This window comes from Tasmannia lanceolata, unplaced genomic scaffold, assembly GCF_043159265.1.
Source record: "Tasmannia lanceolata isolate RefF3 unplaced genomic scaffold, GAP_Taslan_0.1 ptg000005l, whole genome shotgun sequence".
Taxonomy (NCBI): domain Eukaryota; kingdom Viridiplantae; phylum Streptophyta; class Magnoliopsida; order Canellales; family Winteraceae; genus Tasmannia; species Tasmannia lanceolata.
This window is the reverse complement of record NW_027518682.1, coordinates 11,604,491-11,623,501: the sequence shown is the minus strand read 5'-3', so window position 1 is coordinate 11,623,501 and position 19,011 is coordinate 11,604,491. Positions and strand designations below refer to the sequence as shown.

The following is a 19,011-nucleotide window of genomic DNA, read 5'->3' as shown; positions in this document are numbered from 1 at the left end:
GCATGGATTTCACCTCTCTCTCTCTCTCTCTCTCTCTCTCTGGTTGAAATATTTTTGAGGTGGTGAGTGGTATTTTAACTGAGATTAAGTACTCAAAGACAAAGATACCCTCCTTTAACCTTTTAAAGATGCATGCAATCACAGAATGGGTAAGGTTCTTAGTAGAAAAGGGCAGGTTATTTTTGTCATAAAGAAAATCTCTGGAAGATTTTGTTAGATTTTGTCTTCAATGCTTTGACCATTATTATATGGTATGAGGGAATAAAAGAAGGTGGTGTATAGACTAAATTGCCGTTTTAGGAGTGTTGTCAATTTCGAAAGATCAACTTGGCGATTCTCCCATTTAATCAAGGGTTATGAAATGAGGACATCCATGTTTTGATCCCACGTTGGCGTGGTTGCAATTGCATGCGGTGAAAACGGTTTTTCTTTGGTTTTTAAGGATTTGCTAGTCAATTTCGTGGAAATCCATTTCTAGGCTGACTTTAGCATTAGAGAAGACCCACGCAGACTCACTTTTACCTAATTTTGTTTCGGCACTGATAAATCAGACTCCCCTCTCCTCTTTCTCGGGAGTCGATTTAAGATATATGGGGGTCGATTTATCACTCCTCTTATTTAATTCATATGAGGTGCCTGTTCCCTGCCATGAAATTGCCTAGCAAATCTCAATAACGAGGGTAGAGTTAGGACATGGCAGATAAATTTTTAAGTACTCAAAAATTATGTTGTTGCATATGCTTATCTTGGAGCTGAAGCTGCGGATCTCTCACACTTAAAGAGAAGCTAATATCTGTTAGCCAATTATTCTTGTGAAAGTAAAAAATATAAAGTTTTGGAAAATGATACGGAGACAGGAGACCGAGAGTACCACCCAGCAGGGGACCTGCAAGGAGAAAATGCTCTCAAGATTTTGTTCTTTAGAGTCAAAACGCCCCCGCCTACACTGGGTTCACCAACATTTTGCTCCAAAGATTCAACTATCCTTTAAGATCTTTTCCGTGCAGGGAATTAATCTCACGAACTCATCATGCCCGTATCGCAAGAAATAATAAAATGAAGAAGAAAGTACTGAAAACTAAGAACAAAGATGTGGGAATTTTTCCAGGAATGCAGAGTTGCTTTTTGGAAGAGAGAATAAGAAGAAGACGATTTCTTTTTTAAGAGATAAGGGAGTTTAGAGAGTCGTTACAGAAATTAAGGGATGCAATTTTGGGAAACGTCTCCCACTTCCCAAAATTCTCTCTAACGTCTCCAAATCCCCTAAAATCTCTCCCACTAACCAAAACCGTTTCACAACATTATTTCCAAGATAAGAGGAAAGTTAATTATAAATAAAAATAATTATAAGCCTTTAAAATTTCTAAATTAGTTCCAATAGTATGTCTCCCTCTTGTAATTTTTTTCAGGGAATGATATCTCCCCCCTCCCCCGCTAATGTTATTCGTTAAGTTTTATAGGCCAAGAAAAACGTTAGAGGGGGTGAATTTATCCTCAAACAGTGAACCATTCTCACAGAAACCGTTAGAGGGGGGGGGGGTATTTTATACGTTCAAATCCCTTATTGTCCCTTATTCAACTCAACTAAGCCTTTGTCCCAAACTAGTTGGGATCCGGCTAACGAATCCTTTAGAAAGCCTTCTTATCCAAATCCAAAAAAATACATGTCTTACTTTTGCTAAAAACCCTTCAATTAATTCTTAAAGTTAAAAAAAAAATTGGAGGTAAATTATGTAAAATAATACAATAAATTCGGATTAAGGACCGTTGTGGCCAAAATCTGGATGTAGCTAAGCTGGATACAAAGAAAGCGGACTTCGGCCTGCGTGCACGAGAAACATTTAAAAGACTATCCCGGAGATGGTTCTCCGAGAAGGCCCTCCGATGCTTAAGTCAGTGACCAGCAACAGAGAAGGAAAAATCAGTAAGAATAATAAATTTCGAGATTTGTGTTATGTACCTTTGAGCCTTTACCTGCTATGTATAGCGTCTGGCCATGTCGGGGCTGTTGGTAATTTCCACCCGGTGCAATTACCTTATTACCCCACGAGGGTGGCGCCATTCAATTGGGTCTGATTTCTCTAGGGCTCCCACTCATTTAGTGGAATTAACTAGGTATCCTTGCTGTGTGGCCTGTTAATGGATTGTCATTTTTGCCTTCATCAAGGATGATCCCATGGGCTTTTGTTAGTTATCTAGATCAGAAAGGAAAAATTTTTGTATCCTATGACATGTATCCAAAATGTGCCCTTGGACCTAAATGTGTCTGGAACTTGTGTCTGGAACTTGTCAATTTAAGGTCAAATTTGGAATTGTCCATCAGATGAACCGTTTGGGTCCGATTGATACCCCTACACTAACTCTGTTTGCTTTTGATTTTGAGAACACATTTAGTTTTGAGTCCAGTAATCAGTTATGGACTCCTAATCGATTTTCATATTTCAAATTAGAGATTGGCTAGGAAAATGGGATCCCCTTTTGTGAATAAAAAGGGCGTCAACCATTAGAGCCACGTCCACTAAGTAAGGGGCCTCAAATCCCCATAAAAGCAACAAATACACCTTGAAAAAGGTCAAATCACCGGTGATGTCAGTCCCGTTTTTATTTTCCAAACAGAATCCCTTTTTCAAAGTGTTTTCCTTCAAAATAAATTAAACAGGGCCTTAGTTTGTTTTGGATTTTGAGTCCAAAATTGATTATAGATCTTATAAATTAAAGGCAAATTCTAGTAGTTTTTTGACAAAAATAAATTCTCAAAATCCAAAATGAACAGCCTATACAAATTTAGAAGGAGAAGAAGAAAGCTACCTTGTAAAAAACAAGGGGCAAGATTCCTTATCCATATCTGTCTACATGGCAATATTTAATAGGTCCAATTCGCAACATTCGATCCATGTAATCCATGCAACAAATTCTCCATCACAAACACCTAACTCCAAACAACTAAAGAACCCTCTCTCTTCAGCATCTGAGAACCACTCAAGGTGAAGAGAATGGCAACCATGGCGACAACCGTTGCAGCTGGCTTAGGATCTTCCCCTCTTTCTCGACCTTCCAAAACCCCTTCTCTCACATCTGGTGCGTCTACTCTTAACTTAATTTCATTTTTTTAGCCAGTACCATGTTATTTTCCCAATATTATTATACTATTAGGAAGAGATTACCTGATTTCTCAATCCACCCCTTTCAATCATAATGATCAACATTCTAAACCGTTATTCATGTAGAATTTCATGAGGTGTGACCCACATGGCGACATGCCCATTCCTAAGATAAAGGGCTACGAAAAATCAATGGTTTAGCCTTTCTTAGAGGAATGTTAAACGATGATAGATGGATCAAGGGGCAAGGATAAACCTATCATGGTGTTAGATACACCGCTGCATGTATATTGACTGGGTCTGTGAATCTTCAAGCTCATAAGCTCATTGAACCTTCTCACAACCTCATCAGATGATCCTAGCCCTTGATAAATTGTTGATCAAATTGACAGCCTTTTAAGACGTCTCTAAGCCAAGTGAATTGGATCCACCCATGTGCTTACAAACAAGTTTGTCATTGGCTGCTTTTGTTCACCAAATTAACCAATACAATCATCTTAGCCTATATCCTTATATATCTATAGTTATAAAAAAAATAAATAGCGCAGCGTGTCCACATAATTCGATTATCCAAACCATTCATTTGTCGGGCCTCAACGTAAATATGCCATGCCCAGAAAAAATCACCTCCTTAATGTATATGGTATATGATTTTCTGACTCTACCTTCTATAATGTCATAATCGATTCCAAACCATTCATTTGTTCGGTCACAACGTAAATAGGCCATGCCCAAAAAAATCATATTTAGAATTATCATAACCCTACTTTGTGTAGAGGTTTCTATTATGTGTCATGATCCAAACCATTCATTTGTTGGGCCTCATTGTAATAAGGACGTTACAGAAATCATCCCTTAGGGTGATCCTAGCCCTACGCTCTGTAGATGTTTCTATAATGTGTCGTCTCTCTACATATTGTAGGGTTAGGATCATCCTAAGGAGAAAATTTTTATGGCTTGGCCTATTTATGTTGGAGCCCAACAAATGAATGATATGATGGAAAATGATATATTCAGCCTTTTTTTTTACTTGTGACAGCCCCCTCTGGTGTAAAAGAGTTGTCATAAATACAATAGAGGGGGTCTGTACCAAGTAAAAACACAAAGGGCGAATACAGGCCCATTGAATTTTAAAAAAATATGTACATGTCCACACAAAAACCAAATATAAACTCCGGAACAGCCTGGGTGGCCCTGGATATTATTTAAAACCTTATAAATATAAAGTTTTTTTAGCATTAAATAACTTATAAAGTTAAATTTATGTATAGTTGATAAATATCTTATAATCAAAATGTCTCTATGCCTTATATAGTAAATCTATACAACATATAATGGGAAAACTTGCGAGGCCCCAAGGTCAGTGATAATCTTATGAGTGCAAATTTTCATAAGCTATTAATTACCTTATATCTATCTATAATGTGAAAACCTGGGTGGCCTCAAGGCCATTCAAAACCTTTTAAATGTAAGTAAATATACCCTTAGCTATTAAATAGCTATGCCTATATGCAGGGGCGGAGCTAGGAATTTACACTTGGGGTTTGCCAGACTAATTTACACTTGCCTTGATTGGTCATTAATTGGGGGGTCCATGGCCACTAAACCAACTAGAATGCATGTACAGCCATGTAGCATAAAAGGGATTTTGCAAGTCTTTTGTTGGGGGGGGGCGCTCATATGTGCCTCCGCCCCTGTCTATATGTGGCGGAAGGTCACATAAATCCTTATGAATGTAAATTTCACTAAGCTATTAAATGTCCTATAAAAAGTATTATATAAAAATTATATCTCTTATGAAAGTAGTCTTCTTCATGGCTATTAGAGATATAGGGAAATGATATTGCAGCATCCCCCCCCCCCCCCCTCCTTCTTTAATGGTTTCAGTGAGACTGGCTCACTGCTTGAGGATAAACTCACCCCTTTAGCGTTTTTCTTTGCCTTTAAAACTTAACAAATAATGTGTGAGAGGCGAGGGGAGGGGGAGGGGGAGGGCGAGGGGGTGGGGGGGTGGGGGGAGGTATCATTCCCCTACATATATTATCCAATTTAAAAATAATGAGAAAAGATGGCTGGCTCTTAGGGTTATTTAAATCCTCACAATTGTAAAGTTTCCTTTAGATATTGAATACCATATAAATGTAAACTCTTATAAATATCTTATACTTGCAAACTTCTCAATATCTATTAAATAACTTTAAAATGCAAATATCTTCACAGCTATTACTATTTTATCTCATAAATTTAAACTAGAAACTTGTATTTTTCGCCAATGGGCGAGCTCCGTGCAATTTTATTATAATATATAAAGCAAACGAATTATAATCTCTAATTTAATTTCTCTCTATGATATCAGCTTTTATAAGATCCCCTGTACATATGAGAAACCCTCTAAAGCCATATCTAGCTTCGGGTGGGAGGTTTACCTGGTAATTATCCCCAAGACCCTTCTTAACTAAGTTAATTGCATCTATTTCTTCTCTGACTAGTATTTTATATTTCTCTTCTTTCTAAGCTTCGAGAGAGATTGGCTTCGTAAGGACTTTAACGTGATCGGTTTTGGTTTGATCGCTTGGCTCGCGCCTTCGAGCATTCCGGCTATCAATGGCAACAGTCTGACCGGTCTTTTCTTTCAGAGCATCGGAACGGAGCTCGCTCATTGGCCCACTGGCCCTGCTCTCGGATCTCAATTCTGGTTAGTGTATAATCAACTTTAATTATGAGATGTACTTACATACACCCTCTGATCAGACCTACCCATGTGACATAAGAATGTGATTGGAACTCATTTTGTAAGAATCACACAAATGAACGGCCAGGATCATACAAATGTCACATGGGAGGGCCTAGAGTTGCATTTAATGATCAAGATCATTATACTTTTGTATCCATTTGCTAATGACCCAAATTATTGCTATTGAATCTTGGTTTTGGGTGTTAGGTTGTGGTTGATAACATGGCACTTAGGGCTGTTCGTTTGCCTGACTTTTGGGCAGATTGGTTTCAAGGGAAGAGGTGATGGATATTTTTGAAATTTCTCTCCATGTATATGTAACTCTTCTTCTGTAGCTCTTTTCTTGCTGTGTAATATTTTCTATGGATGTGCTCAAAATACTCTTCTCGAAACGCTCTCCCCTTAAAGTGTATTTCTACTTTTCTTCCTATTCTCAGACAACCAATTATTCCAAAAGGTAAAGCTGTTAGAGTTGGTGTTGTTTAATCATTTATACTTCGCCCCTCACATCATGTGTGGCCCCTCTTTTTAGGGTTGATCATACCCCTCTTTTGGGTTGGCCATACATGTGGATATTTAACGTCAAGGAGTTGCTGGGTTTTGAACCCCATGAGGCAGTAACTCTGTTTTTTTGGTAGCTAAGCTGGGATTTGGCGGCGACCCCTACCAATTTATTAAATGAAAAAGAAAGATGATACATTTAAGCATGAAAACCAGCATCCCTATCCTTGAGACACATTAGGTAGGGAAAAACAAAGGACTTGAGTGATTAAAAAATACTAGAGACCTATGAGCAAATCAATGGCGAAGAAACAGGTATCGAGCTCATCAAGGTCAAATTCCTGCTATCCTTTATGAATGATTATAATGCGTGATATCTCCTATTCCAAGAGGTTTATCATCTTCTGACTCAACATTCTGATTTTCTCTGGCTCTTCCTCAATATTTGGTTGTTTGTTCTCATTGGTTTGTCCTCCGTTTGAGGTTTGATATCTACTTCTGAGCCAGTGTTTGTCGGCGATGTGAGGAAGAAGAGGGTGGGGAATTTTCCTTTTTTCCCTTGAACTATTTGTCAAGATCCTTCTTTGATGTCGGTGGGTGGAGGATTGGATAGATTGGACTCCAGATGAGTAGGTGTTTTTCCCGAATTCTGGATTTCCCCTATATGGATGTCTCCTCCTTGGCATCAGGGGCGGAGCCAGGAATTTACACTTGGGGGGGGGGGGGGGGGGGGGGCAGACTAATATACACTTGCCTGCATTGGTCATGGGGGGCGGGGGGGGCATGACCACTAAAATAGCTATGCCACTAATTTTTTAGCCAAGGAATCAGTACTGTATTGGGGGGGCCATGGCCCCCCTTATGCTATATGTGCCTCTGCCCCTGCTTGGCATTTCATAGGTTCATATTCCGGACACTCCTTCAATGTGGCATGGCCCTTCCTTCAGAGTTTCTAAAGTCGATAATTTATTTCCTTGACTCTTTGGGGTGTTGTCTCTTTGGCTCTTCTACATGGGATTCCATTTGCTTCAGTTTGCCTACATATGCTGTGTTTTCTTAGTGCTCGATAGCTTGTGCTTTTATTCTTCTACATGGTGAGGTAGTAACTATGGTGCCATGTGAAACAAACAATAATTCAAAAAGCATAGGCTGTTAGAGTTTGTATTATTTAATCATTTATACTTCAACACCCAACACACCCTTCTACCTAGTAGATTATGAACTCGTGCGAATATAATTGCTATTATTTGCTCATTGGATTACAAATTTCTAATCCCACTTAAGCTTTGCAACTTTACTGCCTTATTTTTACCATTTACATAGAAAGCTCTTCGCCAATTTAGATCACAACTTTATAAATAATGAGTACTACAAACTACAATCACTAGATTGCAAATTTGTAACCGTTCACTGGAAAATGATGTCCGCACCCACTTGTTTTAATAGTGACACTCTTTTCTACATTTTACAGTTCTGTAATAGATGTTCAAAATACATTGGGAAAAAGAAAGTAAAGAGACAATGGACCTTTTTCAATACCAAAAATTTCATAATTTTTTCACTTCTGACTTGTATATCATTGTAACCCAAAATGAATTCACTTCTTTTCTATTGAATGCAATATTTTTGTTAGGATTCAAGGTTTTTATTTAAGGAAGAACATGTGATCTTCCTTCTTTGGTTTTGTTTGTGATTTCTGGAGAGAATTGAAGCTACATGGTGGGATGGTCTATGTCTTTGTAATATTGTTTCAGCCACTTTGTTATGATCAAGATCTCTTTCCTCCTTATATTTTGAAGCCACTCTGGATCTTCTTTAGTTGAGAATCTAAGGTCTACGTGGTGTGCCCCTGTCACAAAACAAGTAAAGGTATTTGCACTTAAATCAATATATTGGCTAAACAAAAAATTTGTGTGTGAGAGAGAGTGAGGTTCATTTGTAAACCTTGTGGTGCAACTATGGCAACAATGCTCTTCGATATACTCTTCAGTACCCTGTTAAAGCGGGATTAGATTATCATATGGGGGTAAATTAAATCATCAAAGAAACCTTCAGACAAAAAAGATACTCAAATATTAGTGCTCTTAGAGAAAAGAAAATGCAGGAGATGAGAGCTTCATGTAATTACCCTCCTCCACTCCAAGGGTCCCTTAGTCCATTGAAAAAAATAATGTTGCTCCCAAATCGTTTCAATACAATACTGATATCCTGCCAAAGTGAAGACTTTTATATAAGAAAAGCTTAAACATGTCCTAAAGAACTGTATAAAACATGTACTTTAATAAATTGATTTCAAAGAATAAGATGCAAATACAAATATAGGAAAGTATACTGTGTGAAGCACTTTTTAAGTTACACTTCGAATCAGTGACTCGTACGCTATGCCCATGTCACAGATGTACGAGTTGTGGACCCTCCATCTAGTGGGAACTATCCTCAATGGGCCATAGCCAAAAAAATACACAAATTCGTTGTGTGTGTGATTTTAACCGTATGATCAGTAGACTTTGACCTCTTGAATTTAGGCCATTTTCCATATCTTTTCTCAATTGTTCATTTTTCGGCCCTCAAATTTCCTTAGATCAGATCGTTAGGATTGTCCAACCCGTGTTTCTTTTGGGCTGTGACCATCTAGAACCATACCCACCAGATGAGCGTCTTGAACAACATCCAATGCACATTAAGGCCCTGTTCGTTTTAGATTATGAAAACCGATTGTGAATTATAAACCGATTATTGGACTCAAATTTAAACACAATTTTGCATTTAATAATAGGTTCGGCACTCACAATCGGTTGACATAATCTTAAATGAACAAGGCCTAACCAACATGGATTGTTATTGCCACATGACATTTGAAAATACTTCACTTTGGTGTGCAACATGTCATATTCTGAATAGTAAAGTATTTGAAACCTAGTTGGGAAAATCTTTCAGATTTTAGGTTGTGATGATACCCACATGCCCCCCAAATTCTGTTGTAGCCCAGTTTGGTCTTGGTGTAATGCCAAAGGAATATTCGCAGAAAGTTGCTCTGTTACTGTAATTGTACTTGGAAGCAGGAAATATACTGTCATTGTTGTTCCCATCGGTTGGCAAAATCATCTCTGTACAAGCCTGCATGAATTAAAAAATATACTAATTTTCATTAGTCAGGCTAATAATCTACTAAAGCATGTTCTCCTTCTAGTTAAAGTTAGCTTTTGCTGAATGACTCCACTATAAAAGGAATCAAACCCTGTGCCATAATGGTATCAATGGACAAAAAAGCATTTAGCAAATGCTTGAATTGGACAGTTTAGGCAGATTTTAAATATTTAGACATAAAAGAAATGATATCTTCACCCGTAGGTCTTTAAGTTGACGATATCTTACTCATTGGAGTTGTTGATAAATTGCTCATTGGTCTCAAGTTGTATCAAGACACGAAGAATTTGATGCTTGGACTATCACACCCTAGTTATATTGGTAAGGTACAAGAAAACTATGGCATAAAGAATTCCTAAAAAGGGTTCATCTCCTTAAGGCATGTAATTAGCCAACTTCAAATGATGTCTCCCAAGACATGGGTAGAAAGGGAGATGATGAAGTGGCACACCTATGCTTTAGTTGTGGGGAGCTTGATGTATGTTATGCTATGTACCAGACAGGATATCTGTTAGGACGTGAACGTTGTAAGCAGAAGTCAATTTGACCCTCGTATAGAGCTTTGGACACCTATGAAGCGCATCCATAAGTACATCAGTTGAACTAAGCATTACTTCTTGCTCTGTAGAGGTGTAGACCTGACTTTTTTAGAGTGTTTTAAGCCAAACCTTAAGTATGACATCGATGACTTGAGGTCGTCTTTTGTTGGAAGGAGCAGTCAGTTGAAGGAGTTGTAGGCAAGACACTACCGTGAATTTTACAACAGAGACAAAATGCATAGCTGCATTGGAAGCTGCCAAAAAGATATTGTGGCTGCACATTTGAGGAGGTACCTTCTATAGTGGTGCAGGCCTAGAGAAGAAAGAAAGGGATCGAAAAAGGGGGAGGGAAAGGAAGAAGAGAACGGGAGAAGAAGGAAGAAGGGAAAAGGAAAGGAAAGGAAAGGAAAGGAAAGAGAAATCTCAAGGGAGAAATTTCACTCAATATTATTCTAAAAACTAAATTGTCCAATACATAATGCCTTCGTATATAGGCAAGTGAAATAACAGGGAAATAAAATAACATGAAAATAAAATCCCTAAATCTAAATAACAATGAATAAAATCACTGAAAGTCTTATTGGCAATATGCCACTTCTTGGCCCCATGCGCCTACGATCCTCATCATATAGTCACCCATTACGTTGTTCTACAACAACTATGGAGCGAGAGAGCAAGCATAGCAGCATAAGTCTCATTAGAGAGTAAAGCAATTCTTTCAAAAGTGTCATATGATCCAAATCTTTCAAAAGTGTCATGCCATCCATGAGATCATTGACAGAGGGGACTTTGCCATCACTAAGGTTGCTAACATGGTAGACTCCTTGACCAAGCCTTAATCTACAAGGTGTTTGAGTGACAGCCATATTGGAGTAAAATGCATGTATGACTGGCTTTAAGTGCAGTTGGGAGTTTTTTAGAGATTTATAAGTGATGTGTGATTTTCAATGAGACATGAGATATATTCATTAAAGTTCCTCAGACAGCAATGTAGGAATTCCATGCCAAAAAACTTCTAGGTCCTAGATAGGAGATATGGACTTCTAATTCCTCGAAAACCTAAAAAGGTTCACAATTAGGGATGATATTGGGAACTCAATACTATTACAAGGGTCACTTATTATGCTATCTCCATGGTACGGTGACCTACCTCAGTCATTGGAGTGAGACTCTAAAGTAGATTGCGAGTGACAAAATAAGTTTGCACATGGAACATGACCTAATTAAGTGGGATTACTTGAGGAAGTCTCGAGGTTAGTCCACTGGCAAAGGATATTGTATCATTAAACATGAGATATCCGTGTGGCCTTGTAGGCCCGCTATATCACTTTGAGGTCACCAATCAATTATGATGCCTAACATAGGGCTATATCTGGGTGCTTTGGGTGGTATAACAGACCCATGAAGAGCGTAGATGCTAAACATGAAATTCTCCCCGCTATAGGGAATGATTATTAGCTGCACTTTTATCTCTAGTAGAGGACCCATCATTCATATTTGAGTCTCTATCAAAGAACCCTTCCAATCTTTTACCTTCCCTGATGAGATGGTCTCGGTCACTTTCTTAGATTCTCTCATCAGATGGGAATCAAGCTTGAAGTACATGAAGTTCGCTTGAAGAGCAAGAATAGCAGGTGAAAGCCATGCAAAGGCCAATTGGGGAGTAATCAATGATCAGAATTTACTTAGGGAGCTTGAAATGTGGGCCGGACCTGCAAATTAAACTCCAAGAAGCTGACATTATTCCCTAGCTGTCGAAGGTCTGCATGGTCAAGCTATGGAGCATAGGAGTGAGCAAACACTTTGATTTGATTTAAGGTTCGGAGATCGATCTAGAGAAGGGAAGAGAAAAAAAAAAAAGATTTTACAATGGAATAGAAAAGTTTATTCTGTGAAGGAACACAAGCAAATCCTGGCAGCATGGTGGGCTGGTAATGGTGGCCGAGGTGATGGCAACAAGATAGGCACGAGAGAGAGAGAGAGAGAGAGAGAGAGAGAGAGAGAGAGAGAGAGAGAGAGAGTTGAAAATAAATTCCCAAGGAGAATGAAAGCTTTACCAAGACCAAGACATGTACATGTGATCAGGGCGTGATCGACATGCTCTGATACTATGTTATGAAATGGAATTTCACTAATCTAGATAAGAAGAATGCTAAACTGAGGGGAGCCCTTGCAAAAATGGGGTAAAAGGGCACCCGTATTGGCTGAATGTCAGCCTTGTGCATTTAATGCTCTTTGACTTCCAACCATAATAAATGCACAATGGTCACATTCAGCCAATTGGGGCACCCTTTCACCCTCATTTTTGCAAGGGCGCCACTAAGTTTAGCATACCTCTCTAGATAATTAGCAATGAACCTAATGGCGCTTATATACAACACTTAAGGGATAACAAAGGAAAGATAAAGGTAAGGAAAAGATAATCTTAAACTAACATAGCTGCCTAATCAAGTAACTGGATGATCCGAAGGTCGGAGATGTAAGATCTCGTATATTCTAACAATAGCCACTCAAGTAAACTAGGGGTGGACATGGTTCGGTTCGGTTCGGTTTGGTTTTGGGGCATACCCAAAACCGAATCATATATAATATGTTTCCTAAAATTGGAATCAGAACCGAACCATATAAGTTTGGAATCGAACCGAACCCGAATCATATATAATTTGTTCGGTCCTGGATTTACCCAACCTTCACCAAATGTAGATTTTTTGCCTAATCGTGTTTATAATCTATTCGGTTCGGTTCAGTCATGTTTATATATGAACTACCAACACAAACAAACACAAATTTGAGATAATCAGGCACACATTTGGGCAATGCAAAAATTATATATGAACTACAAACAGGCACAAATTTGGGATAATCTGGCACAAATTTGGGCAATGCAAAAATTATATATGAACTACAAATTTGGGCAATTCCTAATATCCATTAAAATTTTAAAGGCAAAGGAACACGTTAAAGAGGGGTGAATTAAATGGGGGAGGGGTGATTTTATCAAATGCCAAAGTAAGTAAGTAGGGTCGGTTCTCGGTTCTGGGATCCCAAACCCAGACCCAAACCGAATTTCCACCGGTTCCAAATTTTCTGAACCGGAACCGAACCATGTACAGCTGGAACCAAACCGAACCGAACCAAATGTGCCGGTTCGGTTTGGTTCCCCAGTTCGAACCGGAACCATGTCCACCCCTAATGTAAACCACCTAAAGCTTTATGAGATTGTGATCCCCTAGAACCGAACCACTTTGGGCCTGCTTGTGTGTATATTGGTCCCCAAGGTTGAGTTGGATCGTCACTGTTATTGTGCACTGCCTGAGGTGGTGTGATTCAAAGTCTGACGGGCAAAACGGTCTCCTATTGTAACCTTCCTAAGGAGGACTACATTTATCTTCTTGAGAGTTAAGTCTATTCTCGATAGTCTCCTCCTCTCAATATTCTTAGTGAATGCTCGAGGGCAGTTTTCAAAAGATTGTAATTAATTCTATTCCATTATAATAAATCCGGTCAGGATCTGCCTAAATCCAACTTGCCCATAAAAAAAAAATACGTACATATATAAATAATCACCATAGATAGACTAATATGTAAAGACCGTCGTCTTCTTTCAAGAGTGAATAATATATAGTCTAATCTTAGGACTTAGCTGTAAATCAATGATATTTCACTTAATTCAGGATTCGCGGTTGGCAAAATCATTAAACAAACCCTACTGTATAGACTATTGTATTTCCATGGGGGCGAAAGGGATGTGTAGATTTTAGGGAATTGATGACAGCTCCTTGTAACTTAAAAGAGTAACATTTAAGTTTTTTTTTTTATGGGCAATTTTTTGTAAAGTGGTGGTTCAATTGAGTTCAGCCCTGAGAGCGTGCTGGACCAAGGCATGCAAACTCATTTTCCTTTCACCGCTGAGAGCAGGAAGTGTTCGCTGCTCTGTGAAACCAGCCTATCGCATTGCCCTCCTCTCTAAGAATCAAGTAACCTAAGCCTTCGCTTGGGTCACATAACTCAACTACCCAGCTTGAAACGGGCGAGCCAGGACTATGCACCTTGAACCCAACCCAGCAGAGCCGGAACAAATGGTCCACACCACCTTAAAGCCCCCACATGGGTTACAAGCTCTCGTAAGTGAGCTCGGCATTTTAGTCATAACTCATAAATGCACTAGAGAGGGCTCTCCGAGACTGATTTTATTGACTTTGGGCTATGACATCTCCAAGGTGCGGTCAAATATTCTATTACTGTCAAAATCATGTGTGTGGGCCAAATCCTTGGTGGAGCCCACCAGGTTAAAATATCAAGTTGCGTGTGGCTTTGAGGAAAAGTGAAACTTCTTTGGAGTCTCGATCTCGACTTCCCAATTTAAGAAAAATACAAAACACGTACACGTGACCCACGTGCTCTTGCTTCTGTAAGACGTCACTAATGCTTTATGGAGACCGTGAGTGGAACCGAGTGTATGACCTAGCAAATCCCCGGGAGGGTAGTTTTGCCATTTTATGGAAACAGCCTAAAATCAAGGGAATGACTTGTTAAGAAGCTATTTGTTCGGTTCCACTCTTGGTCCCCAAATCTGTTACCATATCATTATTTTTTTTTTAAAAGCTAAGATCAGTTTCAAAACATCACTCACAAGCCCATTCTTTTGGTTTTGTCCGACTTGAGAAAACGACAAAAAAAAACAGCGATAAAGGGGCCCACCTGCCATGTCCATTCCCCCAACCCGTGCGGATCTGAATTATCGTTCAGATCGAAACACGTGGCATTCCCTGTATAATTGTAGTAGATGTTCGCTGCACCATACAATCTTGCCAAAGTGTCATTCCCCACCGTTGGATCGTCGATCGCCCTACACATCTGTCAATCACAAGCGTCAAAATTTGTGAAGGGGGAAGTTTTTATAGAGCTCGTAAGGTCTCTCATAAAGGGCACGGTTCTTGTGAAGGGTTGAGATTAATCTCATTGAAAAACATTCTTTATAATCTGAGCCCTTGACAAGAAATCCCTTCATTTTTTACGCCTTCCAAATTAGGATGTGCCCCAAAAGGGGGGCTATAAGATGATCCTAGCCCTTCGAATTGCGGCCCCCATTTTAGAACTGCGCCGTAACTAAAAAAATCCTCAGATCAAAGAGTTTAAGATCATTAACCGGCACTTATTTTTTGGGAATGGCCTATCTATGATTAAACCCAAAAAATTAATGGTTTAGATCATCCATTCACACCACATAAAGATTCAAATATATGGAGTTGTTTCCATCACCCAATTTTTACAAGGTGAGTATGCGTACCGGACCCACATGAATGGATGATCTAAACCGTTCAATTACTTTTACTGCCTAACACAAAGCCAACATTTAGAACTTGTATGAATACCTGTTTCACAGGATATGCTGGTAAAGGGTTTAGGAAGTTGGAAGGCGTCGGATAGTCGGTCATGGCAGTATAAATGTACGCAGTTGAGAGCCAATTCTCTAGAGAATTGGCGCTAATGTAGTTCCTGTAAGAAGAACATGAAGGGATTAACATTGAAAAAATGGGTGATTTGTTGTGAATTTGTGATTAGATTATTTACTTGCATATTTTAAAGGAATTTCGGAGCTTTTCGAGTCCATTGGGCTGCTGAGCAGTATCCTCAATTTGCTTCCACGAGCCTTTGATTGTTCTGTAGCAACTTTCACTCACACTCTGGTAGTTAGAAACAACTGATCAAATAATCAATATTTTGATATAGAATTACAAAGGTTAGTTTAATCACGTTGTAACATTATATGTTGATTTAGGGAAATGTTATTAGCACAACCACATTTTCATATTTGCACAAACCCAGCTGTCTGTTCTTCTTTAATTGCCTCCTGAGAGCTTTTTGGGAAATGAAATAACCTTTTGACAGCGGATTAAATAGTAAAAGACAACGTATATCAACTCAACTAAAGCCTTTGTTCCAAACTAGTTGGAGAGAGAGAGAGACTTTTTCTTCATCAATCCACCAACTTCATAAACAAATTAACTAAATAGGAAAAGGTTGATAGCGTGTGATTTTGAGAATCCCTTTAATTAAGGAATAAGGTCATATATCAAGAAATTCTCGGAGTGATTAATGGGTCATCACAAGAAAATAAAAGTTGGCAGGACTATTCAATTCTCCTCCTTGACTAAGAACTGTTTTTTATTTGATTAACTTCTGAGGTGAATTTCAAACCCAATTCATGAAGAAAATGTTAAAATAATATTTATACAAAAAAGTATTAGAAATCAAAACCCTAAGTTTATTTAATTCCTAGGGCAGATGGCCTTATACTGAAAGTCATGATCAGACCACTAATTTCTGAGAGAGACAGAGAGAGAGAGAGAGAGAGAGAGAGAGAGAGCGACCTTGAAATCTTGTGTGATAATGTTGTTGAAGCTGTATGGGGAAACAATGTCCACAAAATTGAGGATTGGTGCAGATGATGCCAAGGCCCCAATGGTAACATGGGGATATTTCAACCTGAACCATGCAGCCAACACTGCAAAAGTCTCTCTCTCAATTCAACAAATCTCAACAACAAGAAAGAAAAAATAAAAACCCCCATTTTAAAAATCGAAACAAAAATCAATGTGTGAAGAAAGAAAGTCATACTTCCTCCATATGAACCTCCTAAAACCACCACAGGAGAGCCTTCTGCTGATAAATTCTTCTTCAAATCAATGATCAATGTTGCATAATCAGCCAAAGCCTGTGTTGAGCTCAAATACCCAAGGGTACTTGCATTGCTATAAGCCACCTCTTGACCCCCAAAAGGGATTGACTCCCCATAAAACCTATGCTGCAATAAATTCCACAGAAAACATAAAGTCAAATCAAAGGGCAGCCACTTTTCTCATACGGAACACAAACAAAACATAATATCCTCCACCAAGGATACATTAATAGGACTATATCGTAGAGTTTTTATCGAATCCGAAGTGACTCGTTCGAGTTGACTCGACTTGGATTGTCCTCAAAACATTGAGATCATGGGCTCAATTCCAGCCTACCCATAAAAACCCAACATCAAACGATTCGAATTTACCTCTATAAAAACCAAAAGGGCCTTGAAATAAGGCGCGTTGTCGAACATGAAGCCTGTGTTCTGTGCAAACCATTCGATATCTCCCTCATTTCCAGTATAAACAAAGATGGGTGATTTGTTAGCTGCACCACCCCAATAGGTGTAGTTTATGAGATACCTCTGTTGGAATTTCTGGTAGCTCTGAGGCTGATAATTGAAGTGATCCAACGTTTGGGTGAAGTAGCTTGTCTGGTAAAGCGCCTCGTTTTGAGTTGAAAAAGATAATGACAGAGAAGCAGGAAAGAAATGAGGGGATCTGGTGAATGAATGAGTGAGAGAAATGAGAGAGAGAAAGAAGAAAAATAAGTAGAAGATGATGGGTTTTAAGGCCATCTTCTTCTTTGTTTCTGTGGCTTAGGGATTGAGAAAGGGTTGAGAAGAAGATCCCTCTCCACCCTTGTTAAAAGATAAGAGGAGAATCACTCCTTCCTAGTCTGTTTGGACTTTGGCTTTGTGAAGTATTTTCGTTGGTAAGATGGTTGAGGAAAATTGGAATCTTGGGCTCTTTGTTTTGGATTAGTTTGCAGATGACGGGGCCCACCATGGATGGTTCAGATTCAACAAGCAAAAGTCTATATCAAATGGACGGTCTGAATGATTTTGATGGAAGAAGCCCATCTTTGTGGTAGAACCCACTTTTTGACAGAGTCTAGGAGATTTTATTTTTTTTTCTTCGATCAATGTAGATTATTTTTTGTTGGGAAGACTATCGAAACCACCCCAATTAAGAAAAATCTACCTAATTAATTACTTAAATCACCACTCATATTCCTTAAATGACTTTATTGGGTTGTTTCATTAATATCCTTGGATTAAAATAGGCTTGCTTTATTTTAGATAATTAGTACGAAAGTTCCAATAATAAGAAAATTCACTGTCCTCTTGAATTCAGCATGAGACAAGGCTCTTTCCCTTGTGTGTGTGTCGGTGTGAGTGAGAGAGAGAGAACGTGGCTTTCACAATCAATGGTGAAAGGCAAGTTTTTGGCCCGCAATGGGAGATGTCTGTAGTCTGTGGAAAATCATGACCAAAACCTGAGTCTCACAATCAATGGTGAAAGGCAATTTTTTGGGCCTGCAATGGGAGATATCTGTAGAATCATGACCACTGATCTTGTCGAATATCACTAGGCAACACACATGACCTTGGTTTTACAAAAAAATCAATGGTTAAATTTTTTCTGGAGGAACCCTAAAACGATTTTTGATGGATCAACTGACTAGGATCCTATTGTTAATTTTAAAGTGTATTTTTCAAAAAAAAAAACTTAATTTGTTTAGTTTTAATCTTATTTCCGTGCCCAAGGCCATTTTGATTATTTTGCCTAGCTTGCACTCGTGTGAGTCCTTAAGCTTTTCCAATTCCACTACCACTTACCAAAGTCATTAATTCCCCACTTTCCATTGACTAAGCTAATCTCCGATTACTCATTTATGTAAAGATTCTCCACTAGCAAGACCTCTGTTGAACCTCCTTGTGTGTAAGCTTTTGATGTTGCGAAAACCGTTTCTCTTTAAATTATGCTGTGTTTGGTTCGTTTGGGTGTTTGGAATTTCGGTGGAATAAGGAGTCAAAGGGGATCTGGGTGGAATGTCAGTCAAAGGGAATTTGGGTAGTATCATACAAATGTGTTGTTTGGTTGTAATGATTATGTTTGGAGTTTAGTCGGTAGAAGCATTCCAGAAAAAAAAAAACTCCAATTTTGTGGTTTACAATTCGGCTCCCGTTTGCATTCCACGTCAGTAGATTGAGTTCCGACAATCCCAGTAGTCAAAAAGGCTTTTGGACGAAAAAAAAGCAACCAAACGTGTAAGGCGTTTCAAATCCTGTTCAAATGCTTCAAAACTTCCTCTTTTTTTGGCAACCAAACACAGCAACGTATGATCAAAGGGATTT

General features: G+C 38.7%; 2 protein-coding genes across 3 annotated transcripts; one reads left to right on the top strand and one right to left on the bottom strand.

The window, feature by feature from the left end:
- The first annotated feature begins 2,914 nt into the window (after positions 1-2,914).
- PSAO (photosystem I subunit O) lies at positions 2,915-6,265 on the top strand. Its single transcript, XM_077379561.1, has 4 exons — positions 2,915-3,078; positions 5,458-5,530; positions 5,617-5,796; positions 6,043-6,265. Exons 1-4 carry the CDS (start codon positions 2,994-2,996, stop codon positions 6,131-6,133), a joined length of 429 nt encoding a protein of 142 aa, XP_077235676.1. The 5' UTR covers positions 2,915-2,993; the 3' UTR covers positions 6,134-6,265.
- A 1,401-nt stretch (positions 6,266-7,666) lies between these two features.
- On the bottom strand, positions 7,667-17,609 carry LOC143877487 (uncharacterized). Of its 2 annotated transcripts, none has more exons than XM_077379555.1 (10): positions 17,077-17,609; positions 16,644-16,830; positions 16,397-16,530; positions 15,597-15,709; positions 15,398-15,521; positions 14,724-14,879; positions 9,294-9,453; positions 8,465-8,544; positions 8,281-8,330; positions 7,667-8,185 (listed from the first exon to the last, which is right to left on the bottom strand). In XM_077379555.1, exons 1-10 carry the CDS (start codon positions 17,446-17,448, stop codon positions 8,164-8,166), a joined length of 1,398 nt encoding a protein of 465 aa, XP_077235670.1. In that variant the 5' UTR covers positions 17,449-17,609; the 3' UTR covers positions 7,667-8,163. The 2 variants fall into 2 exon arrangements, with proteins under 2 accessions (XP_077235670.1, XP_077235669.1); XM_077379554.1 differs by having other exon boundaries at positions 9,298-9,453; positions 17,077-17,608.
- Between the last annotated feature and the right edge of the window lie 1,402 nt (positions 17,610-19,011).